The sequence below is a fragment of the Rhinoderma darwinii genome, chromosome 1 (genome assembly GCF_050947455.1).
Source record: "Rhinoderma darwinii isolate aRhiDar2 chromosome 1, aRhiDar2.hap1, whole genome shotgun sequence".
Classification (NCBI taxonomy): Eukaryota; Metazoa; Chordata; class Amphibia; order Anura; family Rhinodermatidae; genus Rhinoderma; species Rhinoderma darwinii.
Window position 1 is genome coordinate 626,751,954 of NC_134687.1, and position 23,469 is coordinate 626,775,422.

At 43.8% G+C, this 23,469-nt stretch overlaps 1 protein-coding gene across 9 annotated transcripts in view; it reads right to left on the reverse strand.

Annotated features, from left to right (window-relative positions):
- The window catches only part of DDX4 (DEAD-box helicase 4), a 108,268-nt gene that overhangs the window by 80,052 nt on the left and 4,747 nt on the right, over positions 1-23,469 (reverse strand). For 6 of the 9 annotated variants that reach the window (XM_075842557.1, XM_075842548.1, XM_075842531.1 and 3 more), the window contains exons 4-7: positions 18,542-18,601; positions 18,141-18,197; positions 17,956-17,988; positions 10,632-10,676 (exon numbers count right to left, since the gene is read on the reverse strand). The exons of 1 other annotated variant lie outside the window; for it this stretch is intronic. In XM_075842557.1, coding sequence (XP_075698672.1) covers positions 10,632-10,676; positions 17,956-17,988; positions 18,141-18,197; positions 18,542-18,601 — 195 coding nt within the window. The remainder of the gene's footprint in view (positions 1-10,631; positions 10,677-17,955; positions 17,989-18,140; positions 18,198-18,541; positions 18,602-23,469) is intronic. 2 more of the 9 variants (XM_075842565.1, XM_075842511.1) reach the window with 1 other exon arrangement.

A 23,469-nucleotide genomic window follows, 5' to 3' on the forward strand; every position in this document is an offset into this window, starting at 1 on the left:
GATATGAATCGCCAGAGGTTCTATAGCAATAGCGAATAGCGGGGAAAGGGGGCATCCCTGCCTAGTACCCCTGTGCAGTTGCAAGTAGGGGGACATACCATCAAAATTTGCGCCCTCGAATCTTTATATAAAATTGTTATCCATTTAATGAAGATCGGACCAAACCTCCACAACGTTTCCAAAAGATATGCCCTCTCAATGGAATCGAAAGCCTTCGCCACGCCGAGGGACGCCAAAGCCCAATCAGCCTTCATACCAGTGTCAATTTGAGTAAGGATTTTAACTTTCCGTATATTATCAGAGGTAGACCTCCCAGGCATAAAGCCCGCCTTATCAGAATGAATAATGTGCAAAATAACTTTGTTTAGTCTAGTGGCCAATACCTTCACAAGCAACTTGTAATCAAGGTTGAGCAGCGATATGGGACGATAAGAGCTGCATTCACTAGGGTCTTTTTCTGGTTTTAGTAAAACTACTATCGTTGCATCATAAAAACGATCAGGTAGCTTACCAACTCTTAACGCATGGGAGTACATTGAGCATAACGGGGGAATGAGTTGATCAGGGTGCCGAAGGTATACTTCCAGGGGAATTCCATCTGGGCCAAAAGCCTTACCCTTCGACATATCCTTTAGAGCCCGTAATATCTCATCAAGGGTTATATCTAATTCCAAAGCGCCCCTAACTGCCTAATCGAGCTGTGGAAATATCAGGTATTCCAGACAGGTCATAAAGTCACTCCATTCATATTTGGACTGTGACGAATATAAATTCCTATAAAATTGAGCAAATCAAGCAGCTATTCTCGGAGTGTCGGTCAAATCACTCCCCAGGCCATCCCTAATCCTCAATATAGCCGAACTTTGAGAATTGCGGTGTATTATGTGGGCTAAAAGTTTGCTAGGCTGATTACCCAACTCACAATATGTTTGCCTAGCAAAAAAACATTTTCCGGTCAGCTTTTTCTTGCAATAGCAATAAATACTGACGTCCCACTTGTAACCAAGCATTTTTATTGGCGTCCGAGGGGTCCGCTATATACCCATCCTCCAGAGTTTTACATTGTTGCGCCAGGTGGCCTTCCTCCCTAGCAGCCTCACGCTTTAAATATGAAATCGTAGATCACAAGCAACCCCTCAAATAGGCCTTCAAAGTATCCCAAAGGATATTCAAATCCTCAAACGAGCCATTAGTCTCCCGAAAAACCTTCAACTGGTCCAGTATACTGTCCTGGGCCCCATCAAGGTAAGCCAAAATGGATGAATTTTCCAATTACTAGGTCTCAAGGGCCCAGGAAGAAGGAAACGCAACACAACCAGAAAGTGGTCCGATACCCCTCTATTTTCATAAGCTATGCCCGTTACCATAGGTACCATGAGGGAATTACCAAATATATAGTCAATACGGGATAAAGAGTTTCTACCAAGAGAGTGACAAGAATACACCTTCACATTCAGATGTTTATACCTAAAAATGTCTGTCCATCTCATTTCAATATACAACAAGTCCAACATGGACGGTGCCGGTAAAACAGAACCAGGTCCTAAACCCCCCCTGAATCTATCAAGACTAGAATCTAATACCAAATTAAAGTCACCCATACGCAGTAGCGTAGCATTTGGATATGCAGCTGCAAAAACAGGCAGCCGCATGCAATACCTGCACATTTGCCGGAGGCGGAACATACATTCCCAATATAAAAAAAGGTATAGCTTCAATGTATGCATATATAAACACATATCTGCCCTCCTTGTCCACACTAGTTTTGAAAACTTCCCATCATAAGGATTTATGTACTAACACGGAAACCCCGCAGGAATAAGATGTGTGAAAGGAGTGACAGGACCATTGAATCCATGGTCTGTGTAAAAGCCTAACGTTATCAGGTACGAGGTGTGTTTCTTGCAAGCATAAAATAAAAGGATTAAATTTACGGATACAAATAAATATTGCCGCCCTTTTCGTGGATTACCCAAACCCCTGACATTCCATGACATAACCGGCATAAAAGTCATTATTCAGTGAAAAATCTGGAACTGCAGCGGATAAAGTCAATCCTACAACCCCCAAATATTACACGTACCAGGTCACCAGTGACCCACTTCACATGTCATTGTACTGTATAATCTTGCAGACATTTGCACTCATATATAAGCATAGTGTCGCCTACATATGGCAGCGAAAACTTAAGACAAAACTAACAAAAACATTGAACTTAAATCGGCAATGCAAGATGACACATCGGCAATTGCCGAAACATGCCCTTCCCTGTGGCACTAAAGAGTAACGGGGAAGACACCGTGTCATTCGTCAATAGAAAGATACTCTTCATAAGATACAGCAAAACATAGCAAAATATGGGCCCCACTCAAGGTCCCGTGGAGAAGCAATAGTAAACCATACAGCTCTAATCAACAATACAGCAACGTCTTTCAGCAAAATATGACATCAGATAGTTACTGAAGACGGCCAACATCCAGGAGATCCACATCCAACGGTCCATTCGAATCTTCCCAGTCTGTCACGGTGCAGGATATACTCCACAAGAAACGGTAAGTCCAGAATGATGCATGTGTCTACATTGAAGCCATGTCCAAGCGACCGATCCAATATACTCAAAGGAAAAATAACAGTCCAATAGACTTCTTCCAAGTCAGTCATGGTGCAGGATATAATCCACAGGTAACGGTATGCCCAGAATATTTTTGTCCTTCTGATACGAAAAATAACGGTCAAATCGAAATCTCCCACATCGGTCGCGGTGCAGGATATAATCCACCAGTGGCCGTAAATCCAGAGTATCGCAGTCTTGCGGAAAAGAGTAATCACGGACGTCGAGGAGATCACCTACTTCTCACCCAGTCGTCAGCCTCAAGTGGGGAGTTGAAGAAGATGAATCGATCATTATCCACCACCCTTAGCCTTGCAGGATACGCCATTGAATATGGTATATTCAAATCTCGCAGACGCCTCTTCACAGCCATAAACGTCGCTCTGCGTTTTTGAAGATCGGCCGAGAAATCCGGAAAGATCGAAATAGCAGCGCCATTATAAGGAATTTCCCGTAATCTACGAGCTTGATGAAGAATCACATCTCTATCATTACAATTGAACAAACGAGCCAGCATCGGTCTCGGGGGTGCACCCGGTGGAGGTGGTCTTGCAGGGACCATATGGCCCCTCTCTACAGCAAAGGCTTGTGAAAAAGGCACATCCGGCAAGATTTCCTTTAGCCATTTAAGAACAAAATCACCTGGGCCTTAACCCTCTGTCTTCTCAGGCACTCCGATTATCCGAATATTATTCCGGCGTAGCCGATTCTCCAGGTCATCATTTTTTTGTTTCAAAAGCTCAGCCGCCGATTCCAAATCAGCAAGAGCACGTGGCATGGCTGCCGTCCGATCCTCCACACCAGACACCCTATCCCCCACATGCATCACTCGGTCTCTCAAGGCCTGCATATCTTGCCTGATAAGGCCAATATCAATTTTCACCTCCTCCAACTTGCCTGTCAGGGAGGTTTTACAAGCCGAGATGGCCGCTAATAGTTTGTTAGTCACTTCTGACAGAGTAGGTTCCGGCTCCGGTTCTTCCATCGCAGCTGAGGCTGCCCCTCCAGATGCCTCACCGCCCTTAGAGCGTTGCGGCTGAGAAGCATGGCCACCATCTTGACCGTCTCCCCACGCAAAGCCTTGCAGCTTTTCCGCTGCTGTTTGCCCAATAGCTGCCTGGATCTCCTGGACGGAATGGTGAGGGGTAAGGATAGAGACAGGATCTATATGACACCGGATCACTGCGGAGCTCCTAAGTCATGCGACTGCTCTTGCTGTGCACCAAGCCACGCCCCTGGCTGGAAAAAAATGTCTATTCATTGTCTAAACACTTAAGTGATGTGTCAGTATAAGACAGCACATACTGATCTAGCAGGATCCCTATGCGCTGACTAAACTAATGGAGAGAAGTGTATGACGCTGAATAGTCAGCGTCATACACTCCTCTGTACAACGCCCACTTGGTCTAAAGTAAAAACACACCCAGTTGGTCATTAAGAAAGTAATTAGCATAAAGATAAAATCGCTAATAATGTGGTAAAAATAGATTGAGTTTCTAAATAAAAAGCACTGCTGTCACCTACATTATAGCGCCGATAATGTGGTGACAGAGCCTCTTTAAGTGAACCCAGGGAAAGCCTGCGATCTAACCCTTCTTGGAGGAATGACAGAACACTGGACAGAAAAAAAAAAAAAAAAAAAGGAGTAACATTTTAACCTCACACCTGCGCAAGTAGTTCATAGTACGGTGGAAAATGCGAGCCGAAGAAGGCTTCCTAGGCTTCAACATACCGTGGGACCACTCACTCTGACAAACTCCATGCTATCAGGACTGCAGCTTCAATATCCACGCCATTAAACGTAGCGACTATAAACTTGGATAGAAGCGAGATCTGGAGAAAGCAGATCGTGTCAGAGGGAAAAATCAGCCAGTAGAGCCACCACTTCGGCATACTGACAAATTGGAGTAAAAAAAAATAAAAATTGATTTTCCAGTTCGTGAGGAACAGGGAAGATTAGCTTAGCTCTTGAGTCAAGGAGTAGTCTAATGCATGAAAAAAGGCAGCTGCCCTGGAAGGACACAGAAGGTATGGACTTCAAGAACCGGTCAAGTGGTAGACTTACAAAATATTTGGTTTCTGGATGATTTCACTTTTCTTATCCAGGTATCGGTGAGACAGATTTTCTTGAAATGTAGAAGCCTTCCTCCCCATCAGGACATGGAACAAAATACCTTGGGGTCTGTCTAAGGCAGGTAGAGGCTTTTTCCACCAGCGGCTTCCAAAATTCTCATTCAGGCAGCTGCCTAAGTTAGGTAAACCATCGTTCAAAAGTTTGGGGTCACCCAGACAATTTTGTGTTTTCCATGAATACTCGCACTTATATTTATCAAATGAGTTGCAAAATGACTAGAAAATATAGTCAAGACATTGACAAGGTTAGAAATAATGATTTTTAGTTGAAATAATTTTCTCCTTCAAACTTTGCTTTCGTCTTGGAATGCTCCATTTGCAGCAATTCCAGCATTGCAGATCTTTGGCATTCTAGCTGTTAATTTGCTGAGGTAATCGGGAGAAATTTCACCCCATGCTTCCAGAAGCCCCTCCCACAAGTTGGATTGACTTGATGGGCACTTCTTGCATACCATACGGTCAAGCTGCTCCCACAACAGCTCTATGGGGTTGAGATCTGGTGACTGCGCTGGCCACTCCATTACAGATAGAATACCAGCTGCCTGCTTCTTCCCTAAATAGTTCTTGCATCATTTGGAGGTGTGCTTTGGGTCATTGTCCTGTTGTAGGATGAAATTGGCTCCAATCAAGCGCTGTCCACAGGGTATGCCATGGCGTTGCAAAATGGAGTGATAGCCTTCCTTATTCAAAATCCCTTTTACCTTGTACAAATCTCCCACTTTACCAGCACCAAAGCAACCCCAGACCATCACATGACCTCCACCATGCTTGACAGATGGCGTCAGGCACTCTTCCAGCATCTTTTCAGTTGTTCTGCGTCTCACAAATGTTCTTCTGTGTGATCCAAACAACTCAAACTTCGATTGGTCTGTCCATAACACTTTTTTCCAATCTTCCTCGGTCCAATGTCTGTGTGCTTTTGCCCATATTAATCTTTTCCTTTTATTAGCCAGTCTCAGATATGGCTTTTTCTTTGCCACTCTGCCCTGAAGGCCAGCATCCCGGAGTCGCCTCTTCACTGTAGACGTTGACACTGGCGTTTTGCGGGTACCATTTAATGAAGCTGCCAGTTGAGGACCTGTGAGGCGTCTATTTCTCAAACTAAAGACTAATGTACTTGTCTTGTTGCTCAGTTGTGCAGCGGGGCCTCCCACTTCTCTTTCTACTCTGGTTAGAGCCTGTGTGTGATGTCCTCTGAAGGGAGTAGTACACACCGTTGTAGGAAATCTTCAGTTTCTTGGCAATTTCTCGCATGGAATAGCCTTCATTTCTAAGAACAAGAATAGACTGTCGAGTTTCACATGAAAGCTCTCTTTTTCTAGCCATTTTGAGAGTTTAATCGAACCCACAAATGTAATGCTCCAGATTCTCAGCTAGCTCAAAGGAAGGTCAATTTTATAGCTCCTCTAAACAGCAAAACTGTTTACAGCGGTGCTAACATAATTGCTCAAGGGTTTTCAAGTGTTTTCTAATCATCTATTAGCCTTCTAACACAGTTAGCAAACACAATGTACCATTAGAACACTGGAGTGATGGTTGCTGGAAATGGGCCTCTATACACCTATGTAGATATTGCATTAAAAACCAGACGTTTGCAGCTAGAATAGTCATTTAGCACATTAACAATGTATAGAGAGTATTTCTGATTAATTTAATGTTATCTTCATTGAAAAAAACTATGCTTTTCTTTCAAAAATCAGTACATTTCTAAGTGACCCTAAACTTTTGAACGGTAGTGTACCTGCGAAGGGAAGAGCCGTCAAAGACAACTTCGAAGCGGTGTTGGTGGACCAGCATTTAAGTTAGGCAGTCCTATGGACAGAAACCATTGAGGCCACTAGGTATCCTGCATCGAAAGGCTCATGGGGTGCCCCAGAGAGAATACTGTGACCGAGTTGGTAAACCTATTTAGTGGAAGTTCTGCTGACCCAAGGTTCTTTACATTCCTTGGAGACCAACGCTAAAATCTGAGTGAGGGGAGAAAGGACCTGTAAGACTGTATGGGTTGGCACGGTGAGTGTCAGTGATCTGTAAGGTAACTCAGATCGATTTGATGAGACTGTCCACTGTAGATGACTGCTCTCATTCAATTCCAAGTTGGTAACTTATTTCAAACATCAGACAAAAGGGGGAGGAAGCAGCAGATTGTTCCCTTGGTGGGGGGGGGGGGGCAACTTTGTGGAGATAGGACATACAAATTGCGGGTGAGAATGAGCAGATCTAACCCGTTTTAGGCATGTAAAGTGACAAGGACATGGATGGAGTCCAAAGTGGGCTGATCGGAAAGGCAGCCCAAGATGCTGGACTGGGTAACAGTGAGGTAACCATCGGCCTGGTAAAGAGACCGAGCCCTTTCCGGTACGGCCCCTTAAGCACTAGGCGTGGGCAAAGCTGGGGGTGGAGAACCACAGATGCTTGGTTTGAAGGCCAGCATGAATCACACAAAGTAGGCTGACCACATGGAAACTTGTGATTGAATGCAAAGCAAGCATAGCGAGTAACAATGGTTGCTTGTCAGGATTCTCTTCTGGTGTCTGAAATGGCAAGTAAATGGGTCACCACATTCAACTGTAAAGACAAGGGAGATTTTGGTGATAATGAGTCCACTCAGATACAGCAAAAAAGCAAGACCGTTACTTCCCTTAAAAAGGGGGTAAAGGCCACAGAGGGCTACCTAGGTAAATAGCTCCCTAACTTAAAAATAAACTGGCTCAGTCTGGAGAGAGGACACAAGGAAAAAGTTTATGCCAATGGCAGATCCTACCCTTTTCCAGTGGGTCTGGTACGATCCTAGCACCAACAGCAGCAATGGCGCCCAGCAGTATGTCCTGTGTGACCAGTTTGTCTAAAGACTGAGTACAGAGAGCGGAAGACCCACCCCTTCCGCTCAGCGATTGGATGCAAGAAAACGAGTGATGACTGTGCACCAATTGCTTGAAGGTGCAAAGTGCCAGGGATCCCCACACTCTAGACTTCGTAGGAAAGGAAATTAGAAGCTGAGAAAGGCACACACCTTTTACACCATGCAGGACAAATATGCGCTAGAGCCGGGGTCTCAAACTCAGCAGGGTAAGTGGGCCGCATATAGAAAAAATGGGAAGTGGTCGGGCCGCATTACTTTGATATTTGATACAATACAAATTTATTGTTAATAAATTACTTATTTGAACTACTAGAACACTATATTACTATAAAATTAATACTACATTACTATAATAATACCGCTAGGTTTAAAATTTGAGATATTTCTCCACGTGCTTATTTCAACAATCCAGTTTAAGTGTCGCTAAATGCAGTCCGGCGGCTCAGATGGCAGAGGTGCCCCCTGTGGATGCTGCCGCAGAGCCCCCTGTGGATGCTGCCGCAGAGCCCCCTGTGGATGCTGCCGCAGAGCCCCCTGTAGATAATGCCACAGTGCCCTCTCTAGATAATGCCAGTGCCCTCTCTAGATAATGCCACAGTGCCCTCTCTAGATAATGCCACAGTGCCCTCTCTAGATAATGCCACAGTGCCCTCTCTAGATAATGCCACAGTGCCCTCTCTAGATAATGCCAGTGCCCTCTCTAGATAATGCCACAGTGCCCTCTCTAGATAATGCCACAGTGCCCTCTCTAGATAATGCCACAGTGCCCTCTCTAGATAATGCCACAGTGCCCTCTCTAGATAATGCCACAGTGCCCTCTCTAGATAATGCCACAGTGCCCTCTCTAGATAATGCCACAGTGCCCTCTCTAGATAATGCCACAGTGCCCTCTTTAGATAACGCAACACACCCCTAGCTTGCCCAGAGCTGGAGTCCCGGAGCAGAGCCGCTTCTAGCACTCTGCTCTGCTCCAAACATCACTGTCCATATATGGACAGAGATGTCAGAGGCAACCCCAGAGCTGGAGTCCCGGGCAGAGCACTAGTAGGCTCTTCCTGGGACTCCAGCTGTGGTCCTGACATCACTGGGACTCCTGCTCTGGGGAAGCCCCTGACATCATTGTCGATGTATGGACAGTGATGTCAGGGAATTCCACAGAGTCCCGGAGCAGAGCCTATACTAGCGCTCTGCCCGGGACTCCGCTCTGGGGAAGACCCTGACATACTGTCCATATATGGACAGCGATGTCAGGGAATTCCACAGAGTCCCGGAGCAGAGCCTGCACTAGCGCTCTGCACGGGACTCCGGTTCTGGGGAAGCCCCAGACATCGCTGTTCATATGTGGACAGCGATGTCAGGGAATTCCAGAGTCTCTGAGCAAAGCCGATACTAGCGGCTGTGTCCGGCGGGCCGCAGATGACAGCCACAGGGGCCATGTGCTTGAGACCCCTGTGCTAGAGTTTACAATTGGCGCATGTCTTGCTGCCCAAAGCATCACACATAGATGGGGGGGGGGCATAATACTTACCCACCAGTAGAAAGCCAGCTTCCCTCTGAAGGTAAGGGACCAGCCAGGACATCCCCTAGGTGTGCCCTGCTCAGATAGGAAACTGGTGGGGAGCTGAAATAGGGAGTGATCCTCAGGCTGATGTGCGACAGAAGCTTGCACTCTTTCACTGGCATGGGTACAACGGTACTGTGTGCCTGCCATTAAAAGAGAAAAACAGGGGGACAGCATCACCCCTGTTTTCTTATTTTAAGACGGGAAAAAAAAAAAAAGGCAAAGACAGCCTTGCTGCCTCCTATGGATACTAAGCAAAGACTGGATTAGCTCAGTGTTTGTAGGAGGGGTATACAAATCGATAATAGGAAGGGAAAAGAAGGAGCTGTGTGTAGTTCTATTACAATGATTATTAAAGTTTATTATTTGACCGAATATAAAAAACAAAAACAAAGCTAAAATGTAGGAATAATGAATCTCCGTGCAGTAGACCAGATTCTGCACTTAATTTGGACAAAAATTAGCCCTTCTAAGCAAATAGTATCCAACTGTACGGACACTAAATTCTTGCTGTTATTATAGGCTGCTTAGCACTATTACTGCATGTTGTTTAAATTCTGAGTGCACAATGGCAAAAATAGTGCTTTTAGTGGCAATATGGAGAGCCAAAAAACATTGTTTTGGATAGAATACCCAAAAAAGCATGAAGTTATCTAAGACGTAATAAGATATTTCTACTCCATAACACAAATTGTAAGTTATGTATGCTGGTGACAAAAGACAAGTGTCCCCGGATAAGAGGACTATGCGTGTAATGAGGCCGTGCTGACATAAATGAGAGCTAAACATTAGGATTGCAAGCCCAGTGGGTATTATGAAGCTCAGAGCTGCTCTTGTAAATATGAGCCGTTCGGGTGTTTAGCTTTTATCTGTCTAATGTTCGGTTTAGATGTCCAATAAGTACAATTACACTATTGCTACAGTGTTCTCATTTACCAAGCGAGCTGGTCTTGCTCTCGCTACCTCCATGCCAAGCTGCGTGAGCAAGAAAAAGCATACCAGTGTTCACCGTGAGGTGATACCCAAGACAGTGGACCTTACTGCTGAGAGTGGCTCGCTGATGTAAGCGGCTCTGCAGCCTAGCTGCCCTCCTCTTACATCTAGCGGTAGAGGCGCCAAGTAGGAGTGTAGTGTTCACCGCTTGTTTCACAGATCAGAGCGGACTCAGCAGCACTGCAGTGTTGGATTAATAGAAAAATGACTCTGTGCTACAGGATGAGGAGATATCAAAGCATCAAGTAGCTTCAGACTCTTCAATCAGGTGGTGTGCTGAGTCACTATGAAGAGCCATTCCTCTCATGGTCATCTATGTAAACGGACTGGGCTCCATGCAATACTATATTTAACCTGTAGGGCAGTCAAACCCTGTGTTCAGCTGATCACAAGGTCGTCCACATTCGGTGGGCTTTCAGGTTTGTTTGTTTTTTTTGGGTGTGGGGGGGGTGGGAGGTTTTCTTTATTACCTCTATTAAATGTGCCATTGCTTCCTCTTCCTCTATCTGAGCGACCTATGAAGTGGATAGAATATTTTAGTACAGTATAATGAAAACATACCAATGCAAACTGCAATTAACACAAGTAAAATGTAATTAATTATTTTGGTGCCAGGGGTTTCGGGTGAATTGTCATATTTAAAAAAAAAAAAAAAATTATGTATTTTTTATTTTCCAACAATTTCAGACAAATGAACAAAAATTCAACAACATGTCCCATGGCAATAGCATCTCTGAACACTAATATCATTATGTTGCAGAAAATATAACCTACAAGTCATATAAATTATTGCAAAAGATCCTCGTTAGAACAGGAACAGTATGAGAGATTTTACCCCAAAAACAAAGCGAAAAAGTATCAATATTCATAGGACATGCAACACACAAAAGAAACCATAAAGAAAAGGGGAGGGAAGGATAAAGAGTGAGGGGGGGGGATGGACACATGTATCTCCCAGCAGTACCACAATAATGCAAAATTACATGAAAGTGCTTACATCATTTTGTGAATCTGCATAAAAATTTATGTTTGTGGCTAAAATGCACAACCCTCTAAATATAAAAAGTTCAGGATGTTTAGCATTAGCATTTCTACATGTCACGAATCGTATCCAGACAATCACTAGAACTTAAATGACCAAAGATCTCCGCAAACCAGATGCCAGAAAACAAATGAGTCAGTCGATAAATGTTCCGATTAGGTGTGGGGGTGGGGGGGTTGAAATAAAAGGGTTAACGGTGAAGCACAGGCAATGGGAGACTTTAGACTTACAAAATCAAAGGACTGAAAAGCATGACTACTTCAACTTAGTACAATATTAGACTGCCATTTATTTTCACTTTGTTTTTCCCCCTCATTTACCTGCATTCATACCATATTTTTCGGACTATAAGACACAGTTTTTAGCAAGAATAAATCTTGCTAAAAAGTCCCTGCATCTTATAGTCGGCAGTCAAGGGACCCGGCATCGCTGGGCCCCCTGACCTCTCCTTACTTAGCCCCTTCCTGACCCGTGAGGTCATGGAGCGGGGAGGGGATTATGTATGAAGCGGGCTCACGCGCTGAACCCGCCCCATACACTGCAGGTGTCAGCTTCTGACACTCTGCTCGAACGGCCAGGAACAGTGATGGCACAGTTCCTGGCCATTTAACTAGGACTGCGGCATTTATAGTGGTATTCCCATGAAGGACATTTATGACATATCCACAGGACATGTCACCTCTGGGACCCGCATTTATCTCTAGAATTGGCCCCTTTAAACTCCGTTCTAGCTTACTCGGCTCCGCTGTCTTCCAAGTTACATGGCCGAGTAACGGAAACCGCGTAGCTCGCTGAGCTACGTAGTTTCTGTAACTCCCATAGAACTGAATAGTTACGGAAACAGCGTAGCATGCTACGCTGCTTCTGTAACGGCCATTCACTGGGAGTTACGGAAACCACGTATGTCAGCGAGCTACGCGGTTTCCTTAACGTATCCATATATTTCAGTGTATTGTGCCAGCTGGTTCAAGTCCCTCAGGGGAACTAATAAAATGTGTAATAAAAAAAGTTAGATACATTTTCAGGTGTAAACATTTTTTAAGTTAAAAAAAAAAAAACAACTCATTTATCCAAGCACAACACAAAAATTAAAAAAATTAAAAAAGAATAAAAAAAAAATTGCTATCGCTGCGTCCGTAAGTCCGAAACTTTTACAATATAGCATTATTTGACTCGCACAGTGAACGGCGTAAAAAAACATTTTTATTTAAAACCCCAGAATCATTGGTTTTTTTTGTCACCATAGCGCTAAAAAGAATGAAATAAAAAGTGATAAAAAAAATCATATGTACCAAAAAAATGGTGCTAATAAAAACTACAGCTCGTCCCGCAAAAACTAAGCCCTCACACCGCTTATCAAACGATGAAATATATAAGTTATGGCTCTCAGAATGTGGTGAAACTGAACAAATTTTTTATTTTTTTTTAAACCAATAGTTTTTTCTTTGTAAAATATTAATTATTCTTATTTTCTGTCGTCTAGAAACTAGGTGCGTCTTATAGTGTCGTCGTCCCCCCCCCCCCCCCACAAACTGGATAATATAAGGATTTTACGATGAGTACTCAAAAGAAAAAAAAACAACTTCTCGTTCCTATTATCGGACGACACAGTGGGATGTGCTAAAAAGCAGTCCCCTGGGGCAGGAACGAAAAGAAGGATATGGTCATCTACACCTCAGATGTCTGCAAGGCCTTGCAACCAAGCATCCGCAGAAGTAAAAGTATGCATTCAGTAGAATTTAAGTGTGCAAAGAGTACCAGGTAGCCACCTTGCACACATGAAGAGCAGAAGCCTATTGCCACACAGTCCAGGAGGCCCCAACTGCCCTATATGAGTAAGGCATAATCAGGTTTCCTACCTGGTAGGCCTCAGGAATAGCCAACCATATCCAGCAGGCGATAGTAGCCTTAGAGGCCATTCCCTTCCACGTACCCTCCGAAGCGACAAAACGAAAATGCGATTTGCGGGAAAAAAGCCTAGAGTGAAAGGTAGACTCGCAAGGCGCAGACAACATCCATGTTGTGAAGAAAACACTCCGTCTGATGAACAGGAGATGGACAAAAGGACAGCAGTACGACATCTTCATTAAAATGAAAAGAGCAAGGTGGAGGGAGCATACAGGTCAAATTTGATCAAAGATCTCCGGATGGAGAGCCACTCCACTGCACCCTTTGGTCGTCACGTCCGCGGCTGAGGAAGACTGCGACCCAGTTGATGACTCGGGGATGTGCACTGCCGACAGAGCGGGAATGTGACATTCTGCCAATGTGAGAATCTTCGCGCCCTCTGGAGATTACTGCTGCATTTTGAGAGTTCCGCCTTGGTGATTGAGATAAGCCATAGCTGTGACATTGTTACCCGTGGAAAGAATCTGACACTTTAAAAAGGAAGAAGTGGCCACAGAGAACTAACAGATACACAAGGAAGCTTTTGTCGATCCAAGGAGTAGAGAGCAGGACGGGAGCCCTTTGCAGAGGACTAGTGTGGTATTTCACAAAGGGGAGGGCCTTGATCGAAGACAACATGGTGCAGAGGACTAATGTAGAGATGGCGAGGGGTCGGGGATAACTTCTGTAGGGTCCAGACCCCAGCCTGAGGGGCTGATAACCTCTCCAGGGAAAGAGTCTCGCTAACCAAAATAGAGCGAAGGCAATGCCCAGAAAGGAAAGTGTCTCGTCAGGGGAAAAATAGGAATCGGAAAGATTAAATGACCAAACCGAAACGGGTCAATGCATCCAGAGTGACCTGGAGAATGGTTATATGGTCTTCCCTGGATGAAGACTTTATTAGTTGGTGATCCAGGTAGTGACAAAACATCCCTATCTCGAAGAAGCACAATTACGGAAAAATTATTTTGGTGAAGATACGTGGCGCCAAACCGAACGGAAGGGTCACAAATTAGTAATTATGAGGGTGGACCACAAAGTGCAGGAAACGCTGGTGGGATTGGAAAAAAGGGACATCAATGTATGAGTCTTTGATACATGGTTTCAATGACTGAACAGAGAGAATCCATACGCATATGCCAACCCCAGACGTGTTCAGTCTTAGAGATAAAAAAATAGAATGAATTGGACGAATCAACCTGTCCTTTTTCGGTACGAGAAAAATGTTGGCGTAAGCTGCGGAATCGCTGATCTGGAGGCATAGAAATGATGAACCTTTGGCGTAGAAGAAAAAAAAAAAGAGGGGGGGGGGTCGTACTGGAAGGCGACAGAGTGCAGACTGAAAAAAACAGACAGGAGGAAGGCTGGTAAATTCTATTTTGTATCCTGAGGAAGATGTGCAGGGGCCAGACAGCCCATGACTGCTGAAGCCAACCCCTCACCCGAACTTAGTGGGGAAATACCCACAGGCCGAATTAGTCCTTCCTGTACCGGGTTGGAAAGCTTGAGGGCGTGTGCACCAGTAAGGAAGGGGCTTGAAAGACTACGTTCTTGGAATCCTGGTGAAACTGCTGTTTGGGGGCAAAGGAGTGGTAAACCTATGAAAGGGCCAAAAAGGAGTACTCTGCTAGTGGTACAACGGACCTAGTACTGGGGTACGTGACAGCTTATCTCGTCTGTAGCTTCTGAGATGATCTCGTCACGGCGTGACACGAAGAAGCAGGTAGCTGCAAATGAAAGAGAAGTTAAGGACCACGTCTAAGTGGTATCTGCAGACCAGCACTAGAGGCAAGCCGTTCTTCAAATAGCAATGGCCTCCAAAGAGGCTTTGCACAAATATATCATACTAAATAGCTAAATAGCTGGTGAGATCCACCTGTTCCTCCTGAGAGGTCCGGGAAAGAATGCCGTGCCAGAGTTGTCGAGCGCAATCGGTCCTCTAGATGTTTATGCATCCCTTTCCAAACAGGAGGTCTAGGAAAAATTTATTGTCGGTGGGAAAAACCATTTGCAACTGTTTAGGTTAGCAGGAGACCACTTCAGATGACTGAAAAGTCCAGTACGGTGTCTTAACAGCCTTAACGAGACTGTCCACAGTAAGGGACAACTTAAAGGACTGTTCCTTGTTCAGCTCAGATTGGGAATCTAAAAGCACCCATTCCAACAAGGCCTACGCGGTTTTCTTTTACGTGGTCTAACATCACATGATTCAGCCGCAACACAGAGCGGTGGAACGGCGTTTAGGGTAGCAGTTTCCTGTGGATACATCATAAATGTCTCTGATGGGAAGACCCCGTTAAATAAACTTTATCGTCCAATCACTGTGTTGTATAAAGTCTAGCGGCTGGAAGATGTTTTCTTGAGTTTCTTAGTGCATTCCTTGCCTGGTGTCCATCTTTTATCTCTGAAAGGAGGGGAAACCACAGAGCAGACCCCGAGGGGAGAGGAAACTGATGAGGTCTGAGACCGAAGGCTGTCGTACAGACATAGCACACTTGAGGCCTACCACGTGAGGCCGAATAGTCCAGAGGGGGGTGGTCAGAAAGGCTAGCAAAAAAAATATCAGGGACTGTGTGACATCAGATGTTACAAACTGCCTTGGAAAGGTAGTGAACCCATCTCAGTTCAGCTCCTAGATGTAGGCAACACTAGGGGTGGCAGGGCCACAGATGTTGGCTAGGGGGCTGGCATGTAGCGCACAGAGTAGTAAGGTTGACACCATGAAAGCTTAGTGCAGCATTTAGTGCAGGCATAACAAGCAGCAGACGGTAATGGTCACATGATGAGACTCCTCTCCCTCTGGAGTCTGACATCACAGTAATGGAGTCACAACACTACCCTAATGCAGTGGGGTAATTGTGACCGTGGCACCATTTAGATGCTGCATAGCAGGAAAACTACTCCACCTTTAGAAATGGGTTAATGGCTGCTCAGAGCCATCTAGATTCTGCTAGGATAATCTCCCCTACTGCAGAGAAGTTGCGCTCAGAATCTAAGAGGGCACCTGTAGGAGGGAAAAAAAACAAACAAAAAGGGCTCAATGACCGATTGTACACAATTCCAGGGATCATGTTGCTGTTCTGGGCTAACAGCAGCAACCCGGCAGAAGGGCCCTGTGGCTCGTCTGCCTGAAAGAGCCAAAGCTAGAAAAATAAGCCCCACCCCCGATGAAGCGTGATTGGACAGCAGCAGTCGTGTGCCTGGAGGAGAGAACTGCCAATCTATCCTGCAGTCTCTTGGCATCTATAATAGACTTATTAGGCAGCACCTCCCCAGCCCCCTTCACCCTCAGAGGTGATACAGTGGCATAACTGTGCGGCCACTATGTCAGAACCAAAAGGTGAGGCTCCTGGATAGGGCACGGTGATAGTTTGTCATTTTTCAGTTGTAATATAATTTCAGTACGGCCAGTCTGTACTGATTTGTTCCAAGTTTCTAGGACCATGACAGCATGTCAGTGACATTCCCTCTAGAGAAGAGAAAGGCTTTGAGGGAGAGGTCTCTGCCTTAGGGTATGTGCACACACACTAATTACGTCCGTAATTTACGGACGTATTTCGGCCGCAAGTCCCGGACCGAACACAGTGCAGGGAGCCGGGCTCCTAGCATCATACTTATGTACGATGCTAGGAGTCCCTGCCTCGCTGCCGGACAACTGTCCCGTACTGTAATCATGTTTCCAGTACGGGACAGTTGTCCTGCAGCGAGGCAGGGACTCCTAGCATCGTACATAAGTATGATGCTAGGAGCCCGGCTCCCTGCACTGTGTTCGGTCCGGTACTTGCGGCCGAAATACGTCCGTAAATTACGGACGTAATTAGTGTGTGTGCACATACCCTTAGATTCAGCCCTTGGCGAGGAGCAGTCATCCAAACTCTCCTCTATGGTTAACAGCCTTATTATGGCTGTTAAGAAAACACTGACTATCCATGATCAGGAACCTTCCTCCTCCCAAGAGGGGATTTTATTCCTGTAGCCCCATCACTCTCCAAAAATGTTTCCCTCCCACACTGAATTTGAGTTAGTCCTCTCTAAAGATTGGAATAATCCAGATGGGTGCTTCACTAAACTGAAACTCAGATGTCAAGTATCTATTCTCAGATGACGCTGTGAAGAGATGGTCCTCTTCTCCGGCACTGAACCTTCCAGTATCTCGGCTGACCAGACATACAACCCCCTCCCATGGCAAACACTTACTCATTTCCGGATAAGTATTACAGTTGAATAGATTCCTTTTTTCATTTAGAGTCTGCCTCCTAGTGCCAGCTATACCAAAGGTCAGAAGTGTCACCCAATGGCAGAGAAAAAGCCCCAAAACAGCATTAAAAAACAGTAATTTGCTACTTGCAAATTTACCCCTATGATTCCTAAAAAAAAAAACCTCAAGCACAGCAGAAGTTTTTAGCATTTACAAAAGGCATGCTTTTTTTCCTGAGGCTTTATTCACACGAGTCGCACGGACCTATGTAACTCAATGGGGCCGTTCAGACAGTCCGTGATTTTCACGCAGAGTATGTGCGCTGCGTAAAACTCACGACATGTTCTATACTTGAGCGGTTTTCGCGCATCACGCACCCATTGAAGTCAATGGGTGTGTGAAAATCACGCGCGGCACACGGACACACTTCCGTGTGCTGCGCGTCATTCGCACAACTGTTGTTTAAGAAATTAAGCCAAAAATGAAAGCACCTTCATTTCTGATTTTAAACATAAAAACAGTGTCATAACGATGCCATATGCGCGAAAATCACGCACACGCACCATACACTGATGTCACACGGAACTGCAACGTGCACAAAACGCTTCATTTTTTTGCGCGCGCAAAACGCACGCGTGCGTGTGAATAAGGCCTAATTAAAACTTACCCCTGCTGAAACTGCCGCTCTCATTTCTATCACCTGAACAAAAAGATAAATAAAATAGACAGATGTATTTTAATGAGCGACACCAATGGAACCCGACTGATCCATTAAACGGGGGCAGGTGAATATAATGCCATTAGTTTTACGTGAAGATTCAGCATAAAGCAAAGAAAACACTTAAAATTCACCTCTTTGTCTACCAAAACCTCTTCCAGAAGATTCAACATTTTGATTGAAGTCATCGCCTAAAATAAGTGACCATTACAAAAAAAAATATCCATTGACATCAGCATTTCGCAATAAAAAGGTTAGAAAAGGAAATTTGAAATAACGGTCTGAAACAGCCGGATTCTTTTCATAGTTGGGGCCACGCACAGACACTTCCCTGGCAGCTCTAATCAACAGTCAGTCATCAGTCATGACATTCATTCATCTAGATTACGTATATGATTAATACTATGAAAATCTTTCCTAAACAATAAGAAATAAACACCCTTTGGACTGATCAAAACACAAATGACATTCCGTAATATTTCAACCCATTGGTGCAAAGATAATTTATGTTATTTTAACAAAAAGCTAAAAATACCTTTTTGGCTCCCAGAACCCCTTTCGGTAGATCGAAAGTTTTCATTAATGTCGTGGTTTGCTATAATTAAAAAAAAAGAATTAACATTGAGCTCAGTAAATGAGACAATAGCCATGTAGCATTTCTGGAAAATTAAGCGAGCCTTCCAGAAATGCAAACTGTATATGACATTAGTATAATCTGAACAGGTATACATAGTATATACTAGGGTTGCACGATGCTTCGAAATTTCGATACCGTGCACCCTCAAACTGTTATATAACGTTAATTCAGTACTAAGCTGTGCGGCCACACAGTTAAGTATATTAACCCATTAATGACCGGGCCTGTTTGTACCTTAATGACCAAGCCAGATTTGTCAAATCTGGTATGTCTGACTTTATCAGAGTATAACTCTGTGAAAATTTTGAATATCCAAGTAATTCTGACATTGTTTTTTCGTCACATGTTGTACTTTATTTTAGTGGTAAAAGTAGACTGATACAATTTGCGGAAATTAATAAAAAAAAATAGAAAAATGTAAGAAATTTTGTGAAAATTAAACAATTTTCCTATTTTCAACTGCAATATGTCACATATGTACACACATACTGTACAATTTTTTTAATTAAATATATATTTCTATCTCTTTACTCCATTTTGGCAGCACTTTTGAAAAAATAAAAGAACTTTTCAGCAATTTAGAAGACTGAATTGAATAATAGTTTTATACATTTTGAAGTACATTTTGTTTTCCTGTAACATGCCAGGTTTTCAGAGGCTCATAGGTCTCAGAGTGATGGAAACCCCCACAAATGACCCCATTTAGAAAACTAGACCCCTTAAGATATTTATCTAGGTGTATAGTAAGTATTTTGACCCCACAGTTTTTTGCTAAATTTAATACATGGTAGGTAAAAAAAAAAAAAAAAATTCACTTTTTTTCATAAAAGTATCAGTTTGAAGACCGATTTCTTTGTAAAGCGAACATGAGAATGAAGAAACACACCCCAAAATCTATCACCCTGTTTCTCCGGTTTTCAAAAATACCCACATTGTGGCCCTAATGCGCTGCCTGGACACACGGCAGGGCCCAAAAGGAAGGGAGCACCCGGAGGCTTTCAGGACTCATTTTGCTTGAAAATGTTTTAGGCCCCACTGTACATTTGGAGAAGCTTTGAGCTGCCGGAACGATAGAAACTCCCCATAAACGACCCCATTTAGAAAACTAGACCCCATAAGGTATTTATTTAGGGGTATAGTAAGTATTTTGACCCCAGTTTTTTTCTAAATTTAATGCATAACAGGTGAAAAAAAACAACTGATTTTGCTGGAATGGTTTTCAGTGCCATGTCGCATTTGCAATGCACTGGAGGGACCAAAACAGTGGAAACCCACCAAAAGTGACCCCATTTTGGAAAAACCTTCAAGGAATTTTTCTCGGGTATAGTGAGCATTTAGACCCCACGGGTCTTTTGCAGAGTTTATTAGAATTAGGGCGTTAAAACTAATATCAAATTTTTTTCCACTAAAAGGTTGAATTTTCTAATTTTCACAAGGGATAAAGGAGGAAAAAAACAACCAATTTTTTATAACGCAATTTCTCCCGAGTCCGGAAATACCCCACATGTGGTCATACGTTTTTTTCATTAGAAATGAATTAACCCTTTCAGTACTGATCCATTTTTTGCTTTCTTATTTTAGATTTTCACTCCCCGCCTTCCAAGAGCCATAACTTTTTTATTTTTCCATCAATAGAGCAGTGTGAGGGCTTATTTCTTGCGGGAGGAGCTGCAGTTTTTATTGGTACCATTTTTTGGTACATAAAAAGTGATTAAAAAGTTGTATTACATTTTTTTTTTTTAGAGCTAAGGTGACAAAAAAAACTAACTGCGATTTTGGCGGTTTCAATTATTTAATTTTTTTTAAGGTGTGCACTGTGCAAATTAAATAATGGTATATTGTAATAGTTCAGACTTTTACGGACGTAGGGATACCAATTATGTTCATTTTTGTACATTACTTTAGAAGAAAAATGGGAAAAGGTGTTTTTTATAATTCTTCTGCACATTTTATTAATCAATCCCTTTAAGGGACTTGATCCAGCGATCATTGGTACAATACACTGCAATACTAATGTATTGCAGTATATTGTTATCCTAAGGGTATGTGCACACACACTAATTACGTCCGTAATTGACGGACGTATTTCGGCCGCAAGTACCGGACCGAACACAGTGCAGGGAGCCGGGCTCCTAGCATCATACTTATGTACGATGCTAGAAGTCCCTGCCTCGCTGCAGGACAACTGTCCCGTACTGTAATCATGTTTTCAGTACGGGACAGTAGTTCCACGGAGAGGCAGGGACTCCTAGCATCGTACATAAGTATGATGCTAGGAGCCCGGCTCCCTGCACTGTGTTCGGTCCGGGACTTGCGGCCGAAATACGTCCGTCAATTACGGACGTAATTAGTGTGTGTGTGCACATACCCTTACAGGCTTCTGTAACAGAGCGATCGCTGTACCTGTCCGTTAGTCCTGGGTGTCAGCTGTAATACACAGCTGACACCCGCAGCGTATGGAGCGTATACATCAACCGCCGCACCATGACGGGCAATTAAGTCATAGTGCGCAAAGGGGTTAATGCACAGCGGATGGTTCAAAGTGAAAATTGCAATTTTCCACTGATAAGTGGGTTCTCTCGGGTCTGGCGATGCCATATGTGTGGGCGCAAACTGCTGCTTGGGCACGCTGCAGGGCTCAGAAGGGAGGGAGCGCCATTTTGCTTTTGGAGCGCAGATTTTGCTTGGTAGTAGTTTTATTTGGGGTTTTGCTGGTATTTCAGTTTATAATGTGGGGGTATGTGTAATCTGTGCGAAGAACATCAGGGCATAATAAGAGGGTATAATAATGGGGTAAATAAATAATAATCCACAGATATGTAGCCGGTGTCGCACTGATAAATGGCGCCCAATCTTATCCGCTTTTGGACACTTTGCACATTTTGCATCGCCATATTCCTGGGAGCCAGAACATCTTTATTTTTTCACCACCGGAGCCGTGTGAGGGCTTATTTGTTGCGGGACAATCTGTAGTTTTCATTGGTACCATTTTGGGGTACATGCGATTTTTTTTTTTATCACTTTTTTTGCAATCCTGACCAAAAAACAGGAATTCTGACACCGTTTTTTAGGTTTTCTTTTTGCGGCACTCACCGTACGCTATAAATGACATTTTTACTTTATTCTGCGGGTCGGTACGATTACGGCGATACCATATGTATATAGGTTTGGTCCTTTTTTTTGGCGTTTGCACAATAAAATGACTTATTTATAAAAAAAATATTTTCTGTGTCACCATATTCTGAGAGCCGTAATTTGCTTATTTTTTAGTCAAAAAAGCTGTGTAAGGGCTTGTTTTTTGCGGGACGGATTGACGTTTTTATTGGTACTATTTTCGGGTACATGAGACTTATTGTTCACTTTTTATTCTTTATTTAGGGAGCGGTGGGGACCAAAAAAGTTGCGATTCTGTGGTAGTTTTTTATTGATTTTTTTGGGGTGTTCATCGTGCGGGAAAATTAGTTTTCTAGTTGGGGACGTTACGAATGCGGTGATACCAAATATGTGTACTTTTTTAACATGTTCATTTTTTTCTATAATAAAAGTCTTATAGGAAAAAAAAGCATTTTGTGTTTATAGAACTTATAACTTTTATTTTTACACTTTTTTTTAAAACATTTTTATTACTTTTTTTACTTGTCCCACTAGGGGACACTTAGACTTGCAGCTTTGATCGCTGCTGGAATGAATTACACTACACACGTAGTGTAATGTACTCTAACTGTCATTGTAACTGTCACACTGACCGGAAGCCTCGGAGGACCGGCAGGGAGGCTGTTCCTCCGAGGCTTCCGTACATGGCAACCTGGAGGTCATTGTCTGACCTCCGATTGCCACGACAAGCATCGGTAGCCCCCACGATCACTTCGTGGGGGCTGCCGATGTGCTTCAAACCACTTAAATGCGGCGACGGCAATCCGTCGCCGCACTTAAGGGGTTAATTGCCAAAAGCAGCGGCGATGGTCCGCTGTCCGGCGAGACTGATGTGTCAGCTGTCTAGGACAGCGGTCTGTGCGCGCCTGTCACTGTGTTTACACAGAGTGACAGTTTGAAATACAGACGAAAATTAACGTCATGGTGCGGGAACTAGCAGCCGACCATGACGTTCATTTTCGTCATTGGTCGTGAAAGGGTTAACACATGAAAGTTGTTAGAGCGGGGCTGCGGCTGTGATACAGCGATTGCCCCGCTCCTGACAAGTGTGCCCACATGGTCAGCATGATGTGCTGAGGCCGGCGCTCCTGTCCTGCCAGCTCCTGGAGCACTCACATTATGCCAGTTATACGGCACCCACATAGCCACTACCAGGGAGAGAAGAGCAGGCAGCCCAGTGCCTCCATCTCAACAATTACTACCATCATGGGCTAAAGCAATTGTGCAGCTTTAGGTGCCTGAAAAAAATAATAATAATATGTAGACATAATATCTACATAGTATGCCCACAATCCTAAGTTGGCCAAAGCAGAAAGTGACCATTTTGTTCAGCACATTCATTTTATAGGTTATATTTAAAATGCTAATATGGTAATATTAAAGTACATATACGCGTATGTATATTTTAGAGATTTATGACCTATCAAATGCGTATGCCTGATTAACGATGATTTGACCATTGGCCACAATTCGTCCCCAAGCAGGGAGGTGCACTCAACTCACTTGGTTCCAGTACCTCCCACAATCGAAACAAAGTAGAATGACTGCTTAAGTGGCCACATCGCTGGAGATCAAGAACTACAATTCCTGTAACTAGTGTGAGCTAGACTCACTAACAATAGTACTTTTACTGATTAATAACCTTTGACCTTTTTGAATATAAAAGATCTTGT